Source organism: Perissodus microlepis, chromosome 16 (genome assembly GCF_051167445.1).
Source record: "Perissodus microlepis isolate ML-2025 ecotype Zambia chromosome 16, ASM5116744v1, whole genome shotgun sequence".
Classification (NCBI taxonomy): domain Eukaryota; kingdom Metazoa; phylum Chordata; class Actinopteri; order Cichliformes; family Cichlidae; genus Perissodus; species Perissodus microlepis.
In genome coordinates, this window is record NC_140476.1 from 23,472,597 (window position 1) to 23,493,401 (window position 20,805).

General features: G+C 41.4%; 1 protein-coding gene and 2 non-coding genes across 9 annotated transcripts in view; 1 reads left to right on the forward strand and 2 right to left on the reverse strand.

Annotated features, from left to right (window-relative positions):
* itprid2 (ITPR interacting domain containing 2) overlaps nt 1–16,291 on the forward strand; it is a 50,417-nt gene extending 34,126 nt beyond the window's left edge. For 3 of the 7 annotated variants that reach the window (XM_084954830.1, XM_084954829.1, XM_084954834.1), the window contains 12 exons: nt 663–770; nt 1,262–1,631; nt 4,331–4,514; nt 5,116–5,161; nt 6,375–6,460; nt 7,383–9,173; nt 9,298–9,357; nt 9,710–9,834; nt 9,928–10,039; nt 10,544–10,609; nt 10,717–11,061; nt 12,746–16,291. In XM_084954830.1, coding sequence (XP_084810956.1) covers nt 663–770; nt 1,262–1,631; nt 4,331–4,514; nt 5,116–5,161; nt 6,375–6,460; nt 7,383–9,173; nt 9,298–9,357; nt 9,710–9,834; nt 9,928–10,039; nt 10,544–10,609; nt 10,717–11,061; nt 12,746–12,853 — 3,401 coding nt within the window. In that variant the 3' untranslated portion in view covers nt 12,854–16,291. The remainder of the gene's footprint in view (nt 1–662; nt 771–1,261; nt 1,632–4,330; nt 4,515–5,115; nt 5,162–6,374; nt 6,461–7,382; nt 9,174–9,297; nt 9,358–9,709; nt 9,835–9,927; nt 10,040–10,543; nt 10,610–10,716; nt 11,062–12,745) is intronic. The other 4 variants (XM_084954832.1, XM_084954831.1, XM_084954836.1 and 1 more) reach the window with 4 other exon arrangements.
* A 1,019-nt stretch (nt 16,292–17,310) lies between these two features.
* trnag-ucc (transfer RNA glycine (anticodon UCC)) lies at nt 17,311–17,382 on the reverse strand. The gene has a single exon. It is a non-coding gene; the product is annotated as a tRNA-Gly (tRNA).
* Nucleotides 17,383–19,081: 1,699 nt separating this feature from the next.
* On the reverse strand, nt 19,082–19,153 carry trnag-ucc (transfer RNA glycine (anticodon UCC)). The gene has a single exon. It is a non-coding gene; the product is annotated as a tRNA-Gly (tRNA).
* Nucleotides 19,154–20,805: the final 1,652 nt, after the last annotated feature.

The following is a 20,805-nucleotide window of genomic DNA, read 5'->3' on the forward strand; positions in this document are numbered from 1 at the left end:
TTCTCTGAAGAATGAAGTCCTGCTGTGGAATCACTCCATCATTCACTCCTTTATTTCTGCTCATCTAATAAACACTTGTATAGTGAGCTCTATTTTAGAGCAAAGGCCAAACTCATGACTGTCAACTTTCATCTGTAACAGGCTGAAATTACATTTATGGAGCTTTACTGAGAATCTGATGAAAACATGTCCGTTTCATTTTTAGAGCCTAGAGCACACATTTAGCTTGTACCAATACAAAAGCAGGGGAAACCATAGTTTCTGACAGTTGCTGTTCGTGTCTCTGGTCTCCTGCAGTGTCACAGCTCTGCTGTCTGGTTTTCTGAAACTGTGAATCTCCTGAGATGATTTTTTTTTTTTTTTTTTACTCAGCACTATGCAGGATACAGAAATCTATACTTTAAGATCTTTTTCACTTAAAAAAGCAAATTGGTCATTGCTTTGTAGTTGGTTGATGCTTTACGCCCTTTAAAAAAAATGTGGTTTGTTCTGTTGAACATGTTGAAGACAGCAGGGTCAGCATAAATTCATGGCTACAGTCTGTCCTGTGCCAGCAGTCCAGGCTGGAAGTCTTGCACATATCCTTTTCTTTCTTTGTTTTCCTGCTGTTCTCTCTCTCTGGAGCGGTGTGTTATAACAGTTTTGTCTGCCTTCTTTCTCAGGTCGTTTCCGTCAGATCGAGGTCTTGACAACAGTAGCGAACGAGTTCATCCAGCTCTACAGTCAAGTTATTGGACAGCCGGTCCAGCAGATCAGCACTACGGATCAAGGTAATGACGACAACAACAACACAAAGTCCACTGAAGGACGGTTTTAGTCTGGACCGGCTGAGCGGCGCAGAGAGTCGTGCACAAACACTAATCTGACTTTTACTGCTGTGGAGGATGTTTACAATAAAATGTGCTTAATATATTACAGTGGGCTTATTTAACTGAAGTCATCAGACTAGAAAAACACTGATAAAAATCACTAGCTGAATAGTTGGGTAGCCATATACTTGATACTGAAAGCAAAGTCCATATGGTTTTTAGTCATATCTGTTCAACTTGATGCTTTAACAAGGATCACTTTACATAATAGACGATGAACAGACATTTTTAAATAAGACATGATCAGCACCCTTGCCTCCTGACAGGTGCTTTTATTTTTAATAGTTTTTAATAGTTTAATAGTTATTTTAGTAGTTGTTTGACCAATATTTGTGTTACTCCAAAGTGTTAGTGATTTGGCTTTTTTCTAACTTTTTATAATTGCCTCTCAGAAGTAGAGGGAGGAGAAAAAGGAGGACGAAAGGGAGGAGGAGACGAGCAGTCTTCTCCTCTGAAGAAGAGGAACCCAGTAATAAACGCTGCCAAAATCCTCAAGAGAAACATTAGCAGACGCAACTTGTTCTCGTCCACCTCAGAGTCGACGGAAGCCCAAACGCCTAACCAGCAAACGCTAACCAACGGACATGAAGCTCCTGCTGACGCACCAGCGTCAGCAGAACAGGACGGATCCAGTACCAACTCTCACCACCAGGCAGAGGTGGTTAGCCCAAAACACATCCGCAAGAAAGACAACTGTCCCCTCGCGACAGTTACAGAGGAAACCAGTGGGGATGGAGAGACAGGTTCCCTAACAGACAACAGGTATCATTACTTAATGCATATAAACCAGTTTGAAGTTGTGGATGACACATATAGATCGATATTGAAGCCAGTGGTTCTCAAACTTTGTCAGACCTCAGTAATATCGGTCTGTCCAGTTAGGAATCATATTACATTGTGAATCCATTTCACCTGCTTTAGTACAAAGAACAGTGACAGCAGGTGTGATGGAGAGGCAACAAATGAGACAAAAGGGAAATATTTAGCAAGTGGTGCCCACAGACCATTTCTAGTTTTGCTTTTTGCTACCGTTAATCCTGTAGCAAATAAGATATTAGATGGTGTCCTGGGGATCTCTTTCCAGATCTGGATCAGAGCATTAGTGAGCTCCTAGACGGTCTGTCTCTGGTTTCAGATGCACCATAACATCTCAGATGTTCTCAATTGGATTCAGGTCTGAGGAATGTGACGGCTAGTCAGTGCCATCAGTTACTGTCATTCAGGAACTGCAGACATGAGGCTGGGCATTGTCCTGTACAAGGAGTAACCCAGGTGTCACTGAATCATCTCAGGTAATAGATGTGAGGATTGCATCCCTGCACATAACAGCAGTCAGAGTACTCCTAGCTAGCATGTAAAGATCTGTACCACTCTCCAAGAATAGGCTTCCGAAGACCATCATTAACCATCATAATCGCGCTGGATGATGATGCAGGCATCATTTCACATCTGGTGTTTCTGGTATTCATGATTCAGTATTGACTCTTGGCCTTATCCCTTGCCCACAGAGACTCCTGCAGATTATCAGAATTAGCCTGTGCTTATTTTTTACTTCTGAGAATCAGATTTTTAAAAAAAAAAGAGCTAGTGTTTTTTCTAAAATGCCACAATTTCTCAGTGCAAACATTAGCTATCTTCTACAGTGAATAAAATATGAGTTTGAGATTTGTGAGTCAACGTATTCTATTTTTATTTACATACAGAGTATGAACCCTTTTTGTAATTGGGTTTAGAAATAGAAGTGACTAGAATGACTAACAAGAAAGTTTCCATTTAAAACTATTCCTCCGAATTACTTAAAATGTATTATTCTTGAATCCATGCATCCAAAGCTGCAGTACTCATACATAAGCTCCCACTGTCCCAGTTTGCTCAGATGTCAAGCTAAGGTTATATAAATAAACAGGGCTCTAGACTAACTTTTTGCCATGGGCGTACCGGTACGCCTAACTTTAAAAAGTTAGGCGTACCGGCACAAAAGTTAGGCGCACACAAATTTTATAATAATTTATATAATATAATGTGTTTTTCTGGATACACTGTGCTTTTTCAGCATTCAAAGATTGATGACACCGTGTCAGAGCTCTGGCTATGAATTTTGAGAAGGATCAGGCCTTAACTTAACAGAAAAGTTAGCAATACTTCTTTTCCTATTACAGCTACATCCACTTCTGTCGTGCCTAAGCTGCTCACTAGGGCTGGGTATCATCACTGATTTCTATAATCCGTTCGATTCCGGTTTTCACCATCCCGATTCGATTCAGCTTAGCCTCAGACAGTCAGAAATATTATAATTCTGATCATTTATCAGAACTGACTTCCATCAGAATTGTGAACATCACAGCAGATGCCTTTGTGTGAAAGTAACTGAGAATAAAACACAGAAAAACATGAAGGAGATTTTCCTGGTCTGGCTTTTTATAGCAGATAACCTTAAAAATATTCTACAATGTTCTGCATATAAAGTTTAAATGTCTTCAGTATTGAACAACAGAAAAAATAGGCTTTCTTGTCCGAGGTCATTTAAGTGAAAAAAAGAAAAAGAAAAGAAAAAGACAGCAGCCGACAGCGCTGTAAACAACGGTAGACTGGTGGGTAATAAGCGAATGAATAATACAGAAAACAGAGATTGGAGACGGGAAACTGTTCTTGAAGTACAGAGAGAGATAGAGAGAGAGCTAGCTGTGCATGGAGTGTGATTTTAATAGTCGTGGAAGCAAAACAGCAAAATTCATGACGACATTGATCAAATGTGAAGCGCAGTTTGCTGCTTCTTTTGCTGCTGGCTCGGTGAATTTTGGTTGGAGAGAGACAAAACCTGCAGCTCAGAATCAGCGCAAAAAGACGTAAACACAGCGCGGACCGGACGCATCAGAATCGCTAAGCTCCGACAGCGTGTCCGTCTACGGGCCGTCGGGTGAGAAAGCCGAGAAAGACAAAGTTAATTCTGATGCGTCGGGTCCGCTCCGTGTTTACGTCTTTGTGTGGAATCCGTGTACCTGCTCTCATCTGCTGTTTGGTTGTTGTTGAAATGGTTTTGTGAGCTTTGATCTGAGAATCTGGCGTTTCTGGCAAAACACAGTTATATTTAAAAGTCGATTCAGGATTTAATGAATTGATATCGCTTTATTCAAGCTACTCACCTCCCACTTCCACCTGCACTTTCAACTGGACCACGGCCAATCAGAGAGGTCCCGCCCCTTACTATCTCTGATTGGTTTAGTCCACGATAGGGGCAAAATGTGTGTCTGTTGTTGACCACAGGGAAGGTTGCAGATTTTTTTTTTTTTTTGCTACCCGAACAGTTGGTCGCACAGGTGCAACCAAATTTTTTTTTTTTTAGTCGCACCACTGAAAAATTTGGTCGTATTTGCGACCAAATTGGTCGCACTCTAGAGCCCTGGAATAACAAAATATTCTACCAGTTACTTCTCAGTTGACTAACTTCTACTTCCCATCAGACCTGAACAGCACACCACCGACCCAGACCTTCAGTCAACCAACCAGGGAACAGGGAAAGGCACTCAGGTGGTTAAAGAGGTGGAGAAAAGAAACTCCACCCCAGAGAAAGGTCCTCACACCCTGGCTCCGTCACGGCTGGCACATCTTCGCACAGAAAACGCAGACTCTTTTGAAATAGAGGAGGTACGGGTTTCTCTGGGGGCTTCATACTCCTTGGTCAAATTAGTGGGTGACCGCTTTCCATGGGCATGTTACAATGTTGTCACCAACTACTATTTAGCTGTTCCTGTGTTTGTGATGGTGTCCCAGGTTACCAAAGCCATCTCACATTTACATGTATGCTGTCGGTTCTCACAGACTGGTTCCCTTGTAGCCTTTTAGCCAGTGGGCATGGCTTGGAAAGATACTCTAGGATTCAAATTCATGCAAATAAAGACAAAAATCCTCTACTTACTGTAATACACTGGCAGAAGTGAAATTTTATGCATATTTAGGCTATAATTTAGACCTCAGAACCAGCTGTTCACAACAGCTGACGTCATGGGGGGGGGGTTAAAAAAACAAAAAAAACTCTTGAAGACAGAAAAGGGACAAATGGATGTCAGGTAGATGAGAACCCGTGTCCACTGGTCTTTGCAGCTTTAGAAAAACGAGCTTGTTGACACACGTTGCCTGAATCTGCTCAGTGAAGCGGAGTAGTTGGTAAAAAGCCTGAGCTTTTATTTAGGGGAAGGATTCTGTTCACTTTCTTTCTCCTAAAACTCAGCCTGTTTTTGTCGTGTAGATTAACGAAGACGAGGCTAACCCACACAGGACGTCTAGATCGGGAGGTGAGCGCTGACTTGAGTTTCTGAATGACCTTATCGTTTCACTTGCATTTTTCCAGATGGTCGTGTTTGTATTCAGTGCTTTTCAGCAAAATGCAAATGTGTACTGTGTCTTTGAGGGCTGACTGACTGAATGCATTTCATTCCTTGTGAAACACTCACCAAGATATGTTTGAATAATACAAAAATTTCATTGTTTAGATCAGGGGTCTCGAACTCCAGGCCTCGAGGGCCGGTGTCCTGCAGGTCTTAGATGTGTCCTTGATCCAACACAGCTGATTTAAATGGCTAAATTACCTCCTCAACATGTCTTGAAGTTCTCCAGAGGCCTGGTAATGAACTAATCATTTGAATCAGGTGTGTTGACCCAGGGTGAGATCTAAAATCTGCAGGACACCGGCCCTTGAGGCCTGGAGTTCGAGACCCCTGGTTTAGATCGTTTTACTTGAAAATGACGTTTTGAAGAAATCCACGGCTGAAATTTCACTTCTTAACATTTTATTGTCTAAATATCTGTGGACTTTTCTGTCATTAACACAGACTCCCTGTTAAGGTGGATTCTGTTAGAGCCCGTTATGAACATTGTTGTTCATCTTCATTGTCCATATAGTCACAGCATTGTTTGTAAGAAGCGCGAGCCCATCTTTTAATCCTTAACTAGCCAGATCGAGTACATAAAACTATATATAGTTCACTGGAGTTCCAAATCAAACACTCCTATTGATGCTTGAATCTGATGATGCTTAAAATATGCAACATGATAAGATCTCATAGAAAAACATTGTTGAAATCTTAAAAGAACTCTTTCATTATAAATGGGGGGGAAAAAATTGGTGGGGCTTTTTTATTTATAGAATTTCTAACAGAACGTCAGAAAGTCTTGTTTTAAATTCTTTAACTGCTTGGTAGTAAATCATGCAACAAACCAGTGGAGTGTCGTTTTTTCCCCCAGTTAAAATTCAGAGTTCAGCAGCTTCCTGCAGCCCTTCTTTATCTGCTTTGATCCACTTAAAAGCCTTGTCTTTCTTTCCATCTTAATGTGTTTTTATTCGGTATGAACTAAGAATCTCGTTTCCTTTAGACATAGAATTTCTACACAGCTTCTTGTTGCATGCTAACATGTTTTCTATGAATGATTCTGCTCTGCCACCTGCAGGACAGATCGGGTAATGCAGGAAGAAATAAAGCTGTTTATTTCCCCTTTCTCTCTTTCTAGTAGACCTCTCGAGGACAGGCAGCCAACAGTCTGACAGCAGCGGTTTTGCTGAGGAGCCTTCTGCTGATCTCAACAGCCACCTTAAGGTCTGTTTGTTTGTTTCTCATTCTTTTTTTTTACGTCTCTTCTGTGCATCCCTCCTTTTTTTTTTCCTTTTTCATGACTGTCACCTTCAGACTTATTTGAAATGAATCATGAAAAAACAGACAAAACTTCATCAAAGCAGGAGAAGAATCACAAACAGCGTAATCAAATCTGGCCTAGAACGCTTATTTTATTCTCTTATTTAAAAAAAAAAAAAAAAAAAGTACTCCTATGTAATCTAACATAAATCAGATTTAGCAAGTAGGAACTGAGCATTCAGTGGTAAGAAAGCACCAATATAAATCAAGGTGTCCTGATTGAATAAAATAGCAGCTCTAGTGACTTGACTTTGACTCTAATTGGAGACTAAAACGTGTGCAAGTAATACTGTGAAATGCACTTCACACACACACAGTTGTTTGTCGCCAGATGCCACGTTTATTTCTAGTTTTCATTTATTATGATAGTCCACAGTCTGACAGCTCCGGTCTCAGCTGATTTCCAGCCTCCCCTCTGCTCCTCTCCCGTCTCACTATAAAAGGGGAAGGAAACCATCATCAGTCCAAACGCCATCAGCTGTTCTCACCTGCGTCTCCAGCACCGCCCCGTTGAGCTCACTGCACCACTCCTCCCCTGCAGCCGCACCCGGGACCATACCTCCGCCACAAATACGTCTTTTGGTCACACATGGGAATTTTGGATTACAAAGATTAAGAGCACATTTCAAAAGTCCAACCACCAGAAAATTGCAACCACAAAACTTTAGTCACTGTAACCTGAGAATTTGATTTTGTAATGCTGTATTTTATGTTTCTACTCCTCTTCATTGTGGGGAAATACTATACCCTTTCACTATTAGTTATATATTTTTCAATATTTATGATTATTTGGGATTTAAGTAAAATTTGAATTAATTGTAATCAGGTGCAGGTGAGTAGTGACAGCTGTGACAGCGAGACCACTGTGACGTCGCACCCTTCACAAGACGTGGCTACTCCCCTTGCAATGGACAAGCCAGCATTTGACCTGCCAGATGGTAGAGAGGAAGAGGCGAGGCCAGGTGAAGCTGCAGAGTCGGATCGAAGTAACAGCTCCAGGGAAGAGCACATGGATACAGAGACTTCAGAGCAGATTCCACAGTACACAGCTCACCATCTGCCCAGGAGCAGGCCAGTAGAAGTACAGCAAGATGAAACTTTGGGTAAGGAGAATGTTGAGAGACGTGACCGGACTGATCCTGATCCAGAGCCTGAGCCGGAGTCTGCTCAGAGTACGCCTGCTGCAGAACAACAAGCACAGCCAGAGTCAAAGGAATCCCAACATGATTCAGAGCAAGGACCAGAGCACACTCAGAACCCGACAGAAACTGAAGGAGACACAGATGCATCCACAGAGAAAACGAGTGGTGAGAACAAAGTCAAAGTAGAGCCTGTGTTCTTGGATGATTCTGAATCACTTTGTCCTGTGGCTCCAGCTTCTCCGGTCCTTAGTGCTTTACACCGAGCCAAACAGTCGAACCATACAGCCTCCCAGAGACGTGGCATCTCCATGCAGAGGTCCTCTTCCTTGCCCTCTTCACTCCTTTCGCCCTCCAAGATTGTATCATCTGTCAGGATCCAGTTTGGGCAAGGCCTGGCGTCCTGCACCCAGCCCAAGTACTCCTTTAAATACACCCCTGAGCCTGAGGACAAGGAAGAAGAAGAAGAAGGAAGAGAGGAGAAGGAAGAGGAAGAAGTGGAAGAAGAACCAACCAACTGCCTGTCAACTCTGATCATAAATCCTGCCTCCTCATCTAGCTCCAAAAAAAAATCACCAGCTGTCTTTCCACCTAAGCCCATACCTCGGTATCTGATGCGGCCATCCTATTCCCTACAAAGCCCCAGCCCTCCTCCTGATTGGCCATCAGGAGTAAATGCCGAATCTTGGAGCACCCAGAGTGTTCCAGATTTGTCGTCCAATCCGCAGCAGCCTGGCCACTTCCAGCAAAACATGAATGCCTACCGAAACCAGCCAAGTTTGAATCCAGAGGAGAATCTGTTCCCTAATTCTCACCGTTCAGCTCAATACCCCTGTCCCAGCCCAAACCTTAATCAAAGATTTAACTCCAGCCCACATCCCTTCATGTCGAACCCTGCTTTGCAGTACACCCCTCCTCATCTACACGGTAGTCTTCCTAACCTCCACCATCACCACAGCCCTTCAGTGAACCACCATTGTAGTCTAACCAGTCTCCTTCAGCCTTCAACTTCCCCAGGCCCCCAGCATGACAGCATGTCCAACTTGCATCCCCTTTCAACTTCCACATCTCCTCACCACATCCCTCCGGGTCACTTGCATCCTGGACCTTCTGGAATGTATCACCCGGTGTATAACCATCAATACAGTCACCAGCAACCCTACCAGGTCCCTCCTCAAGGCTCACAGTTTGGCTCGCCCTACTTTAGTCATCAAGGTTACAACCCGTACCGGTCATTTCCCCACCACACCCATCTCCATCCGACAGTGTCCCCAGAACACAGTCTGCATCCAGGGCTGGCTCCTCCTCCTCCTGGCTTCCACATAGGCATGGGTTCGGCCCTTAGCCCAGGTCACAACCTCCATCCAGGGCTTCGTGATGCTAATGCTCCAGGTCCAGGACCCGGCCAGAGCCCATCTAGCACAGAGATGCAGCTAAGGAGAGTCCTGCACGAGATCCGGGGAACAGTTCAGAGTCTGGTCAGTCCTCCTCAGTCACACTGTCTTATCACCCTGTTAATTAAGGTTTAGTCTGGAGTTTGTAGTTCTTCTTCTTATTTGGAGTTTCCCTTCTTATGTTGTTATCGCTGTTCTCCTCATCTAGAACCGAGCCGATACTCCAGACACGTTCAGTGAGCCCAGAGCAACTCTGCTTAATCACCAGGTACCGTCATCTCCTCTGATGCCTGCGTAGCTTTCTCTATTTTGGCCACATAGGACGTTTGTATGTTAAATCAATAAAACAGTGTTTGTTCCCGGATATAGCCTTCAGTATTTAAATGTTGCTTTTCGATTCCACTGAAAGCAGCAAGTGTTTTTTTTGTTTTTTTTTTTATTGGCTCATTATTTACATGTAGGAACCTTGTGTTCCATATTTACATATTTTCCATTGCATGACTGAAAACCTACACACTCTTAGTTTTCAGTGCTTGTTCTTCCAACCAGAAAGCGCTGGAGCAGACCGTTGTCACTATCAGTAAATGTGTGATTCACTGTGCGCCCGTCTCTGGTTTTAGACTTTGGCAGAGTTTCAGCAGAAGAGGCGGAGCCTGAACTTGTTCCGCAGTCAGATGATGGATCTGGAGCTGGCAATCATCCGACAGCAGGCTCCGGTCTACAATCACCTGAGCCCTGCTGACAGGTGACTCACAAAAGCAAACAGAAATGTGACGGTGCCGTGACACCACAATGCAAAGCAAACCTGGAGAGTGTGTTTGTGTGTGTTTGTTTGCAGGCTGGAGTTGGAGCAGCTTCAATCTCTGAGGTCAGCGGTCAGAGAGGAACTGCAGGAGCTCGAACAGCAGCTGGAAGACAGACTGGAGCTGATGCACCGCACGCAGCACAGAGTAAATGCACACCATAGGATTTGTGTAAAACGGCTATTGTCATGCTTTTTGTGTTAAATTCTGGGGAAAAAAACCCTGAAACATCAGATCTGTAAAATGGCACAAATATATGTAAAAGAAAAGTGTAATGGAAGAGTACTAAAGTACAGCGACACAACAAAGGACGTGGGGCTAAAAAGTCCCCACCGGCCCCCTCAGAATCAGCTAGGCTGGTATAAATATATAGTTAAAAAGGAGGCCTTTCATATGCTGTGACTTGTTTTCACCAGCCACCTAACCCACATGAGGATACAGCACTTCAAAGTTTACCCCATTAAAAGTCATTAAATCAGTGCAGTTTTGCTACTGAAACTACGATATATTCCATGATACTGAAGCATAAACATAATATTTTATGTTTTTGTTAAATAATTTTGTACAAAAACTGTCAACTGATTCTGAGAGAAAAGGCAGAAGGCCTGTTATATTAGTTTGTTGTAATACTGCCATTGTTCTTTTCCTCAGGGTCTTCACAGAGACTTCAGTGTTGAGAGTCTGTCCACCGCCTCTGCGTTGAGAGCCATGGAGCCGGTCAGCGCGCGCGCGCGCACACACACGCGCGCGCAATGTTTTTGTTACATAAAGCTGAAAATACTAATGTCTTAACCTTTTCCTGCCCGTCTTTCCTATCTGTCCAGGTGTCAGACCTCCTCAGAGAGCAGCTCTTCCTGCAGTCAGAGATCGACTCTGACCGCCACTCCTCCTACACAAACCCCTCCCCGAGGTCAGTCAGTCCAGTGAGAGAAGATCAAGGAGGAGGAAATGGCAAACAGAAGCAAGGAATGTATCGGGCATCAATTAATATAACCCCTGCCCCCCCTCCTCGACCCAACGTACACACTGAGGAAACTGAGGAGGAGGAGAGAGCCAGTGATGTAGCAGCATTAGCAGCAGGAGGAGGTGGCAAAGGAGACACACCAGAGGTGGAGGAAGGAGCAGCAGGGGAAGTCAGAGTGGATAGCCTGCAGCAGCTCATCAAAGAGGTAATGGTTTAAAGCAATTTATTCAAAGCCAAGATTGAGGTCAGGAAATTCATTTGCAGCTCAACTTTTTGGGATCACTCTCTGGAATTCCTGCCCGACATATCGTAGCTTTCCTCTTTGTTAAGCGCGAGGACCAGCTGCCCAAACAATGTTGTTGACTCAGAGTGTTGCTGCTTCTGTTATTATGTTTATAGAGGAAAAAACATTTACAAATAAAGTTACAGATGCTCGTAGGTCTCACCAGAGACTGTAGTTGCACTCTCGGCTTAACAATGATTAATAAATATTTATTAAAGTCAATAATAAGTCAGTATCAAGGGGTGTGAAGTGATGCATGAATGCATTAGCAAGTGTGACGTGTGTGTGTTGTACATGGAAAACCAAACCAAATGACGACGACAAAACAAACAAAGCAGCGCGTGGCTTGGAGGCGGAGTAGCCACAAATCCATAGAAGGCAGTTTAAATAGTCCTTTAACACTGAGCAGGCAATCTGGACTACACACATGTCCCGTATCTTCACATCCTGTAACAAGGAATCCAGGAGTCAGGCTACAATAATAGATGTAAATTTAAACAAAAGTCTTTCTTTTTCTGTCTCCAACTATTCAGTTTACAGAGAAAAGCAGCAAATATCCATAAAATATTTTTTGTCCATGGAACCAAAGACCATGAACAAAAGATGTTTGTTTGTTTGTTTCCTTTGTTTCTGGCTACACAGTCAAGAGTTGAGCAACCATTGGCTCCCTGTTAAATCCAGAATCTAATTCAAAATCCTGCTCCTCACATACAAGGTCTTGAGTATTCAGGCTCTATCTTATCTTAAAGACCATATCACTGTATCACCCCAAAAGAGCACTTCACTCTCACACTGCAGGCTTACTTGTGGTTCCTAGTATATTTAAAAGTAGAATGGGAGGCAGAGCCTTCAGTTTTCAGGCCCCTCGTCTGTGGAACCAGCTCCCAGTTTGGATTCAGGAGACAGAAATACTCTCTATTTTGAATATTAGGCTTAAAACTTCTATTTTTAATAAAGCTTATAGTTAGAGCTGGATCGGGTGAAACTTCTCTTAGATACACTGAGCGTTTCTCCTTCACTCACCTTGTAGGTTCCTGTCTAGATCAGATACTATGACACCATCAGGTTCCTACCTACCGCCCATCAATATGCTAAAATCATAAATCTTTGCAGTACATATAAAACACCGTATAAAAACACTGAGTCATTTTCATTTGATTTCCAACAGTGTTATCATGGCAGATAATCTGCAGCACGGGCATGTGCTGCAAAACAATAAATCAGAATTATCAAAATAGTTAGTTGCTGATTGCAGTGGGTGGAGTTGTCCTATAAACCCTTTCTTTACACTGGCTCCACCAAGAGTTATTCCCTAAGTTTGGCTCGTCTTATCTTTCATTTCATATTTCTTCTCATTTTTAGGAGATTCTTTTAAAATCGTCAGTTCTTTTCACACCTTATCTTATCCCCCTGTGCTCAGCATTTCCAGAGATATAAAAGCTAGATAACAATAAAATGTTTAAAAATCTGTGTTACAATTGTACTCAGTTTTCTGATTATATAAGGTGTCTTTCCATTAAAAGCTTAAATTAAAGGAGGATTCTCCACAACAATCTGAGGGATCAGGTCAACTTTTAAACAATTTCACCTGTTTCCTGTTTTCCAGATTCGAGAGAGTGTGGCGCAAGAGGTGCGACGGGAGATCTACAGCGAGCTCTTGGCTGCCATTTCACCACGGCCGTCACCGCTACCCGCCAGGCAACCCCCCGTGTAGTCACAGCAACAGCAGAGCACCGCCCCTTTCAATCACAGCCTGAGAGACACCACTGTCTGTCTGTATCACTGTATAGCTGCGTAACACTGTGGAACACAATGTGTGTCTGGTACACTGTATGTCTCTAACACTGATGATGAAACATCACCTGTATGTGAATAGCCCCGCCCCCACCTGGTTGCATCTACTGTGCTGGTCTAATGCTTCTTGGCTATGGCACCCAGAGACATCAACGACATCCCTTCTTCCCTTTCTAAACTGTTGTGATCAAACAGCAGACGCACCTAACTACAACCACTGCCACTTTTGCTAGTTATGCTAGTTATACTAGTATACTAGTTTGCTCACACCTGCCAGTATGACCACTACTAATCCCAGTTCTGTCAAATCTCCTCTGATCCCAGCAGGAAATCAGATGACACTAGCAGAAGACATGTTTGGATAATTGTATTTAAAGAAATCATAGAGCTGAACTGTGCAACTGCACATAATACTAATCACAATGATCTTGTCCATGATCACCTTCAAAGAACAATGTAAGATTACTGAATGTAACCAACTGTGGCATCAGTGTTCAAAACCTCAGCAGTTAAAGCGTTAGTTCAGCCCAGTCAGCCACAACATTAGAACCACCGCTCATCTCGGTGCAGCGAGGATGTTGTGACAAGTGCACTGCAAACACTGCCAGAATAAACTAGGCTGCACTCCACAGCCAAACAACAGCAGAAAAGCATTTGGTGTCAGTGTCCTGGTGCCAGATACCACAGAACATCCCGGAGTTCATGCCCCCGTGGGTCAGAGCTGTTTTAATTACAATGATGGGAACCTAAAGCAGTGTTATGCAGATGGGTTTAATGAAGTGGCCGTTGGGTATATTTCCTCTCTTCCTGCTTTATTTTTTTTTTTTTTTTTTAAAGCTCTTGAATTTTCTAGAACGTCTGAAATTTTTGCTTCTGTTCCACGATGAGCATTAATTTAATTTAATTTTGTGCGGATCACAGCAGTGAAAAATGAAATTTAATAAATCTGAAAGTGAAACGGCACCTTGGTTACTCTGAATTCTCCCTGGACCTTTTTATTGGGAATATTTTTAGTTGTTTAAAAACAAAAGCAGTGAAAACTGTTTCTGGGCATTATGTATCTGAGTATTTTTAAAGTTTTCAATTTCAAAGAGCCCATGTTATGCTCATAATATAGACTCATAATTTTATTTTGGGGGATCTACTAGAATATGTTTACATAGTGTTTTTTTTTTTTTTTTTTTGTTTGTTTTTTAACTTAAAACACATACAAATTTTTATATATTATAGATGACATAGTATTTAATCATTCTACACATTCCTGCAGCTTCTCTTTCCACTGTCTAAATTGTTTCCAGCTACTTGTCCTCTGACAGCTGTCAGGGAGGCCAGTGTGTTAGACAGTAACAGAAGAACCGTATGAGCAACAAACATGTGAACTTTAATCTTAGTAACTTTCCAAACCTTACAAGTTCACACATAAGCTATACAACAGACCTAAAGGAAAGGTGGGGAAAAACAAGAACAACAGGGGCGCTTGAAGCATTTTAGTCCCGGGCTGTTCGGCAGTATATAAAATAATTCATGTCTGAAGAGCAGTTGCTTCTGACTTTAACTCTGTTTCACTTTGTCACATCGTGGAGCTGCCTTCTTTTCTTTCTTTTTTTTAAATCAGCTGGACGCTTTAAACATGAAGCAGCTGCTTCTAACCCCCCTAAACAAACATTTGAAACACTTCTTTATGGTATGAACGCCACAGGTGAAACTCTTTGGTCCTACACAATGTTGGGGTGGAGCCAGAAAGTGGATATTTATCCTCAAGGAGACTTTTTTTTCTATTATTGAATTAGGCAGAATTGAGCCTTAAAAACAAGGAAAATGCCCTAACATCCATTAAGCTGTACACTGTTAGAGACTGTAAAGATCTGCATTCCTTAATCTTTTACAATAGTGCTGAATTCTTTCCACCTTAAAATGACTCATTCCATGCACATGTCACCTTAATTGCTTAAAAAGGGTTTAAGTAGACATTTAAGAGTTTCTGATGCATCATCATCGCCTCCATCATCGTCGTCATAGTCCTCCTGCTGCTCTTCTTTTTCTGGTTGTGTTGCCTCCTGCTCATCAGATCATCAAAGATATTGAACAACCTAACTCCAATCACAGTACTTTTAATAATAACCCATTTTATGTTAGAGTACACTAAGTTTTGTTTATATGGATAACCTTGCTGTCATGGCCTCCAGCTATTTAACAAAATACAAAAAAAAGCATTTGAATTTGACAGCTATGGAGCTGCGAGAAAAGGTGTTTTGTTTCTCTTTGGATGAGACACCAGCAGCTAGTCTTTGCTTCAAGTGTTTTTGTTTGGGTTTATTTCTTTATGTCGATCATGCTCGAGCAGGTGATGGAGTCAGCGTGCAAAGTCATGAGATGCTTACGTTCTAGATGACAGAGATTTCTGTAAGTTGTCATGGGGACTGTGATGATGATGTGGATGATGATGTATTGGCAAGTCAGAGGGAAGAGCTTAGCGAGATTTAGCTGCGTTGGCATGTTAGTTTCACTTGTGCAATAATGTAAACATACTTTTTGATCATACGGAGCTCATCTGTGGATATCTTGTTGTGATCAATGCAAACCGCATATCTTAATACAGATACACCTGAAACTTGCTGCTTTTATTCTGGGAAATTTGAATCTTCTGCTTGATCACAGAAGCATTAATAACCAGTTGGCAAACCTGTTTTCTTTAGCATTAAAGCCTTTGTTTATGTGGTCGCTCAGCTTTCTGCATGTACCATTAGTTATTGATGAATACAAATGTAAATGTGGGAGCTGAATGTGTTTAAGGCATCCACGGCCTAAACATTAGGTTTTATTTTATTTTTAAGTCATGTCGTTGGTTTTATGATCTTGTCGTGATTACTTTGAACTTCCACGCATACTTGCATTAGGACTGAACTTACGTCCTGAAAGCTGATCTTTGTGTGTATGGACGTACGTCCTTTGTCTTTGGAAACAATATATCTAAGGTCCAAGGTGCACTCCCTAGTCATGTGAAGCTTTCAGCAACATTTAGCATCAACATAGTCATCGAGCACCTGACTCAGATGTTGTCATGTGGCATAAATATTTAGTCCAGTCCAAACTGGTATGAATTAAACTGGTATTTGTCCTCTGATTCTCTTCAGACTTTACTGAATTTGTGTTTGCAGAAAACGTTCTCTCTGTGCTCGCTGATGAGAAATCCTTCACACACTTCTAATTCATTTTAATGTCGGACTATGGGTGTCTACTCATTTCTGTTAATGTCTAATAATGATTATGTGTATTTTGTACTGATGTCTTAAATGGGATGCAAAGAGGGGACACTCTATAGAGATGAGAAAATAAAGATGTATTTATTTTCAGTACAGAGGAGTGGTGTACCGTGTGTTTGTGTGTGGACCTCAGAAGGAATCCCATAAATGCTCGATATTTAGACAGACAAGCTGAAAATTTGCTAGACAAAGACAATATTTTTGTAATTTTGCCACCAGCACAGTGGATTTGAAAACAAACAATTAAGATGTGTTTGAAGTGTAGGAAATCGGCTTTACTTTGGGGATTGTTTTTTAAGATTTGCATAAATTGTTTGGGAATTATGCTTGGGAATTCCAGTTGGAACCAGGCCACTTGTGTTTACTAACAATGTGACTGCTGATAGAAGAAGCAGGATAAATTCTGAAGTGTACAGGGCTAAACCCTGTGCTCAGATTCAGCCAAACTATAGACAGCACTTCAGTGTAAATGGATGATGACCCAAAGCATGCTGAAAAAAACAAGTTTCTCAGTGGAAAGCAGTGGGATATTCTTTAATGCCCAAGTCAGTCACCTGATCTCAACTCAGATTGTGCTATTTATTTATTAAATACAAAACTAAATGCAGAAAGACCCCAAAAATAAAAAACAACTGGAGGAGACTGCAGTAAAGGCTGAGCAGAGCTTCTCAAAGGAAGAAACGCAGCGTCTGGTGATATCGAGAGGATTTACTAGAAGTACAGATAGTTTTGTTTAAAAGTATTGATTCAACTTCTTTAATCAAGTAGATTAGAGAGATTAGATTAGATGAAACTTTATTAATCCCTCGGGTGGGTTCCTCCGGGAAATTCAGTTTCCAGTAGCAAAGCACTGTACAAGTAGAACAAAATCAATAAAATCAGGCTGTGAAATGTAATCTGAGTAGGAAAGTAAACAGTAGGTATTTGACAGACATTTCTACCAGCTGTTTCTGTGCAAACTAACTGAACGTCATATTATTTTAATATGATAATTATAAAGTAATACTATTTCAAGGCAACACAAACTTTTTTTAATTTGAATACCCATTTATTGCATACCATCGTATTCTTTCTGATATAAAATTACTTTCTTTCCTCCGTCACAAAATGAGACTGCGATGGCCGGGAATCGAACCCGGGTCAACTGCTTGGAAGGCAGCTATGCTTACCACTATACCACCATCGCTGTAAACACATCTTGAATCAAGCTTCTGTTGAGTCGTCAGTTTATATGGGTGTATAAAAACAGCAGGAAGAGAAGAAGCGTGACCAAAAATGTGTTTTGTTAGAAACCACAAGATTGTATATCTTCTCTTAAATCCTACTAATCTTGCAGAGCTCCCTCACCAAAGTACAGGAATGTTTTGGGTTTTTTTTTTTTTTTTGCCTGAATGTGAGGAAATAATTGGGATTCAGCAGGTGGAGGAACTCAAAGGTTGGTTGTAGTGGCTCAGCTCAGAGGGAAAAAGAATCACTACTCAATCATTTCTAATGTGAGCTTCAAGAGATTTTCTTTGCATACAAGCTGCGACCAGGCGTTTAGGCTCAAATCACTTTGATGTCTGAAGGCCTGCAGTGCTGGGGAATTTAAACTTCCCTCAAATATGTTAAACATAAGGTAATGGGCCTGCTGTGAAAATGAAAGGAGTAAAAAGTACAGATATCCATGTTAACATTTAAGGAGTAAAAGTTAGAAGTTATCAGAAAAATAAAAACTCAACGTGTAGGTACCTGAAAATTCTACTTAAGTACAGTAACTAAGTATTTGTATTTCGTTGCTTCCCACCTCTGATGTCCATGGGTTCTTGACTTCAAGTAGTCATTGACTGCAAAGGATTCTTATCCTTATATTTAAAATGATGTTAGTCTGTTTAATTTGAGACTGAAACTGGGCGCTGTGTATATAAAAATTGATGTACTTCCATTATCAACCTACTATTGATAATGTGAGTCATCATATGAGCAAAGCTGTGAAAAATACATAAGTCATTCCCATCACCTGGCCGACAACTGAAACCTCTGTGAGACCTTGCCCCACCCCGCCATCATGTGAGCTGCTGATGTCACTTAAATGTGAATAGACTTAAACAGTGGATGCCGTAGACGTGTCCACAAATGCAACACAGGAGGACAAGACTCAGTGACACACCTGCAACACCTGAGAAAGGACACGCTTCCCAGGATCCCAGTGTTCACATTTTGGACAATGACAATTGGTTTAAGAGAACAGTAAATGAGGCCGTGTATGTCCACTATGATCGACCATCTTTGTGGGTTATGACACCTCCAAAGGGACAGCCCTCCCTAGAAAACTAGACAAAACTAGACAGTTGATCTATAAATGACAAAGCCTCTTGGATGATAAGTGAAACATCCTCAAAATATCTAAAGAAGTCAAATTGCCTTCTTTTTAAGCTCTCAATATTACTGGCCAGTAAGAAGTATTACTCACAGATCATCAGGTTCTGCACACTTGGTAAAACACCTTTTTTCCACCTTAATCTTTCCATGGCCAACTCAATCACCTGATATCAGCTAAGCAGATTGTGCTATTTAGTTATTAAATACAAAACTAAATGCAGAAAGACCCAAAAATAAAAAACAACTGGAGGAGACTGCAGTAAAGGCTGAGCAGAGCTTCTCAAAGGAGGAAACGCAGCATCTGGTGATATTGAGAGGATTTGCTTAAGCACAAGTACAGATAGTTTTGTTTAAAAAGTACTGATTCAACTTCTCTGCTCAAGTAAAAGAAAATCAATAAAATCTTTTTACAATAAATTGTTATTTTACTTTGAATACCCATTTATTGTATACTATATATCGTCTTCTTTCTGAGATTAAACAGGTTTCTTTTCCTCCCTAATTGCTCTGTCACAAAATGAAGCTGCGATGGCCGGGAATCGAACCCAGGTCAACTGCTTGGAAGGCAGCTATGCTTACCACTATACCACCATCGCTGTAAACACATCAGGAATCAAGCTTCTGTTGAGTCGTCAGTTTATATGGGTGTATACAAACAGCAAGAAGAAAAGAAACATGACCAGAAGTTGGTTTTGTTAGAAACCACAAGATTGTATATCTTCTAATCTTGAAGAGCTCCCTCACCAAAGCACAGGCCTTGGTTGGGAAATAAACAGATGTGGCAAAAGCAAAGACATTCTTTAGTTAAAAATACAGATACTTGTGTTAAAGTTAAGTACCGATCAATTGTTTTACTCAAATAAAAGAAAATCAGTAAAATCAGGCTGTGAAATGTACTCAGTGTAAGAAAGAAAAAACTAGCTCTTTGAAGGACATTTCTACCGGCTACTGTTGTGCAGAGCTAACTAAATCTCATGCTATGTTAATATATAACAATAAAATAATGTGAACACAACTCAACACATTTTTTTTGTTTTGTTTTTTGTTTACCTGAATGTGAGGGACTAAGTGGGATTCAGTAAGTGGAGGAACTCTAATGCTGTGGTTGTAGTGACGTGGCTCAGCTCAGAGGGAAAAAGAATCAAATTCAAATTCAAATTTTATTTGTCACGTACACAGTCATACACAGTACGATATGCAGTGAAATGCTTAGACAACTGCTCGTGACCTAAAGAAAAAAAGGAAAAGGCTATGAATAAGATAGGAAATAAATATGAAAAATTAAAAAGGGTAAATTTAACTAGGAAGGAATAAAAAAAAAAAAAAAAAAAAAAAAAATTAAGGTTAAAAATGAAATAACTGTACAACACAAATTAGAATGAAGGGTAAATTTAACTGGGAAAGAATAAGATAAAATATATAAATTAAAGTTGAAAATAAAATAACTGTACAACAAAATATACAATACACAGTATAGAACTATATAAGAATGTATGAAGAAATATAAATAAATAAATATATATATACACACAATAACAGCAGCTGTACAAGTATTAACTGGAAATGAAGAATATAGTGACCAGTGTTGTGCAAGCCACATTGTCTTGTGCAGTGCAAATATGCTTAAAGTGATATAAGTGATGAAGTGAAAACAATGTCCAGAATGTCCAGTGTGTGTGTAAGAACTATATGTGTGGGTCAGTACTGTGTGGTGGTGTGATTGAGAGACCGTATCGCCTGCGGGAAGAAGCTCCTCCTCAGTCTCTCTGTGTTGGTCTTCAGGGAGCAGAATCGCTTTCCTGACCTCAACAGAGAGAACAGTCTGTTGTTGGGATGGCTGAGGTCCTTCACGATCTTCCTGGCCTTGGTCCAGCACCGCCTGCTGTAGATTGAGTGCAGGTCAGGGAGCTCGGAGCGGATGGTGCGCTCAGCTGACCGCACAACCCTCTGTAGAGCTCGCCTGTCCTGCATGGTGCTGTTCCCGAACCAGGTTAAGATGTTTCCCGTCAGGATGCTCTCTATGGTGCACGAGTAAAAGTTCCTGAGCACCTTGGAGGGCAGTTGGAAGTCTCTCAAGCGTCTGAGGTGGTAGAGACGCTGACGGGCCTTTTTCACCACGGTGTTGATGTGACAGGACCATGACAGGTCCTGCGTGATGTGAACTCCGAGGTATTTGAAGCTGTCCACTCTCTCCACTGGGCACTCGTTGATGACAGGGGTCTGGTAGTTCCTCTCCTGCTTAGTGCTG